This window comes from Aplysia californica, unplaced genomic scaffold (genome assembly GCF_000002075.1).
Source record: "Aplysia californica isolate F4 #8 unplaced genomic scaffold, AplCal3.0 scaffold00129, whole genome shotgun sequence".
NCBI lineage: Eukaryota > Metazoa > Mollusca > Gastropoda > Aplysiida > Aplysiidae > Aplysia > Aplysia californica.
In genome coordinates this window covers 1,356,301-1,358,823 of record NW_004797399.1, presented here as the reverse complement: position 1 = coordinate 1,358,823, position 2,523 = coordinate 1,356,301, and the positions used below count along the sequence as shown (strand labels likewise).

The 2,523-nt window shown below is 44.4% G+C and overlaps 1 protein-coding gene across 2 annotated transcripts in view; it reads left to right on the top strand.

Annotated features, from left to right (window-relative positions):
• The window catches only part of LOC101858775 (E3 ubiquitin-protein ligase TRAF7), a 90,662-nt gene that overhangs the window by 86,009 nt on the left and 2,130 nt on the right, over positions 1-2,523 (top strand). For both annotated transcript variants that reach the window (XM_005096475.3, XM_005096474.3), the window contains one exon: positions 1,899-2,018. In XM_005096475.3, the coding sequence (XP_005096532.1) occupies positions 1,899-2,018 (120 nt within the window). The remainder of the gene's footprint in view (positions 1-1,898; positions 2,019-2,523) is intronic.

The following is a 2,523-nucleotide window of genomic DNA, read 5'->3' as shown; positions in this document are numbered from 1 at the left end:
GTGGAACCTGGAGAAGAGTCACTGAAATGGATGTACAGAAAAGTGGGAAGACGTGGAGTGACATCAAGCGACTAGCCCAGGATAGGGAAAGGTGGAGAGTGTTTGTTCGTGGCCTATATCCTTAACCAGGGTGAGAAAGGCAATGATGATGATGATTATGATGTTTGGTGAAAAAGGGGAGGGGTGTTCATCAGCGATATCTGTGTGGAGAGAGGCTGGTTATTTTTTGTTCCACCGAGTGTCTCCGTCTGTCTGCAGACACGTTGTGTCCCCATCAAATCCATTTTGGCTCTGGCAGGGTAGAAGCAGTCCGCCACCGAAATATTCTAAATTGCGTTTCCGTGTCGACCCGGGCCGCGAGCAGTACAGCACCCCAGCAGACAAACAGAAGGTATCAGTTTTTTGTGGGGGGTTTTGTTTAAGTCGTATTTCCCTGGAATCGAACTCGCGTCTTCTGCGTGCAGCGGCGAAGAGTGTCACAGTATACGCTACACGCCAGATGCCGGTAGTCACAGTCAAAGGGTTATGCCAGTGATGTACGTTGCGAGTCACTAGCATCTGATAGCGATGCCAAGAGACGTGTGATATATTTTTGGAGATTAAGTTACCATAAATAAGGTGCATGGACGTCATAAGCCCTGCGTTTTTGGAACTTAATGTGGGAGGAAAAAAACTTTGACGATCGAGACAGTGTCGATGGCAGCTGGCTATCTTATCATTTCAATTTTTTTATCTGACGTTTTTGGCCGTTTTGAGTTATGAAGACCATGAGGTCAGAAATCAAATATTCTGTCTGCTCTATTAAAATTGAAGGTTTTTCCCAGCGTCGTTATCAATATAGTCAAAGAATTGCTATTTTAAAAGAAGCGTGACATGTTGTGAAACTCCAAAAAATTCTAATGTCAAATGTATCAAAACTAGATACTCAGCAGATAGAACTTGTTTACTTCTAGGATAGCAAGCTAGTTATTGATTGTTTTCAATTAAAGTTATGCTTGGAAACTATTACTGCGGCGTAGCGGTTATGCTCTTCGCCTTTGATGTAAAAACGTTGATTTCTGGAGTGAGAAAGCGTTTTTTCGAGTGCCTCTGCCTGTCAGCTGGAATGCTGTTTCTCACTCAGCCTGGGTCGGCCCTGACAGGCAAGCTCGAAGCAGCCTGCCTCCTGATTGATGTTAATTTTTTCGATCGCGCAAAACACTTACAGTTGCAATTATGGGAGTGGCTCAATGTCGGAGGACATTTTTTTATTCATTCCGGGAATTCGGGGGCGGGGGATTTCCTGTGTTTGATACTTATTGAATAATGTTTCCCGTTGCTATTTAGATGTAATGCTTAAACCGAAAAGCATGGAAGGTTTTGTTTTTACTTTGTTGCTAATATCCGGTTATTTCATTGGGGGATTTATTTTTTAAAAAAGGTCACGTTGCTTTCAATTTCAGCTGCTCTCTGTTCCGATTGTGACAGACAGAGTGAGAAGGAAAATGGAGATGTGTGTGTGTGTGTGTGTGTGTGTGTGTGTGTGTGTGTGTGTGTGTGTGTGCGTGCGTGCGCGCGGGCGCGTGCTACTCTTGATGCAACCTTACTGGACTCAAAGCTATGCGACCGCCGTATTTCTAGTTCAAACCTTTCCTGACTTTTTACGAAATTTTTAAACTTCACCCTGATGGGAATACAGACCTCGCTAAAGACGACAAAAGGTCTCGTCATTGTGTTAGTGTGCGAGCGATTAATCGGCTGCTTGCAGTGTATGCTTCCCAGGATGTTGCGGAGTGTTCTGAGGTGTGCCGGGGTAATAATATAGGTTGTAAAACACCCTAAGCTTGTTGTAAAGCTGGACTATGCGCAATACAAATGTTATGTATTATTAATGAAGGTATTTGTTTGTGTGTGTGCAGGTGTGGAGCATGGACAACATGATCTGTACCCAGACCCTGGTCCGTCACCAGGGCAGTGTAGCGTGCCTGGCCGTCAGTAGAGGAAGGATATTTTCCGGCGCTGTAGACAGTACAGTCAAGGTCAGTTGTTGCTCTTGTTTTTGTGTGTGTGTGTGTGTGTGTGTGTGTGTGTGTGTAATTGTGTGTGTGTGTTTTTTCGTGTGTGTCTGTGTTTGTATGTGTGTTTGTGTTTGTTTATTTGTTTTATTTTTTCTCTGTTTGCGTTTGTCTGGTCAGTGGGACGTGTCTGGTCGTGAGTAGATGCAGGAACTTCAAGAGATAGCTGTAGACCGTACGGTCACGGTCTGTTGTTGCTCTTTGTCTGTGTGTGTGTCTGTCTGTCTGTCTGTCTTTGTGTGTTTGTGTGTCTGTGCATGTTTATGTGTGTGTTTGTCTGGACCGCCCTCCTGACAATGTGGCGTGTCCAGCCGTCAGAAGAGGCGGGGGTTTCTCCCCGATCTCTGGCGCTGTAGACATCACGGTCAATGTAGCGCGCTGCTTTTGTTTAGTTCCTGTGGGTAGATAGATAGATAATTTATATACATGCATATAGATATAGATAGATAGATCGATAGATATAGATAGA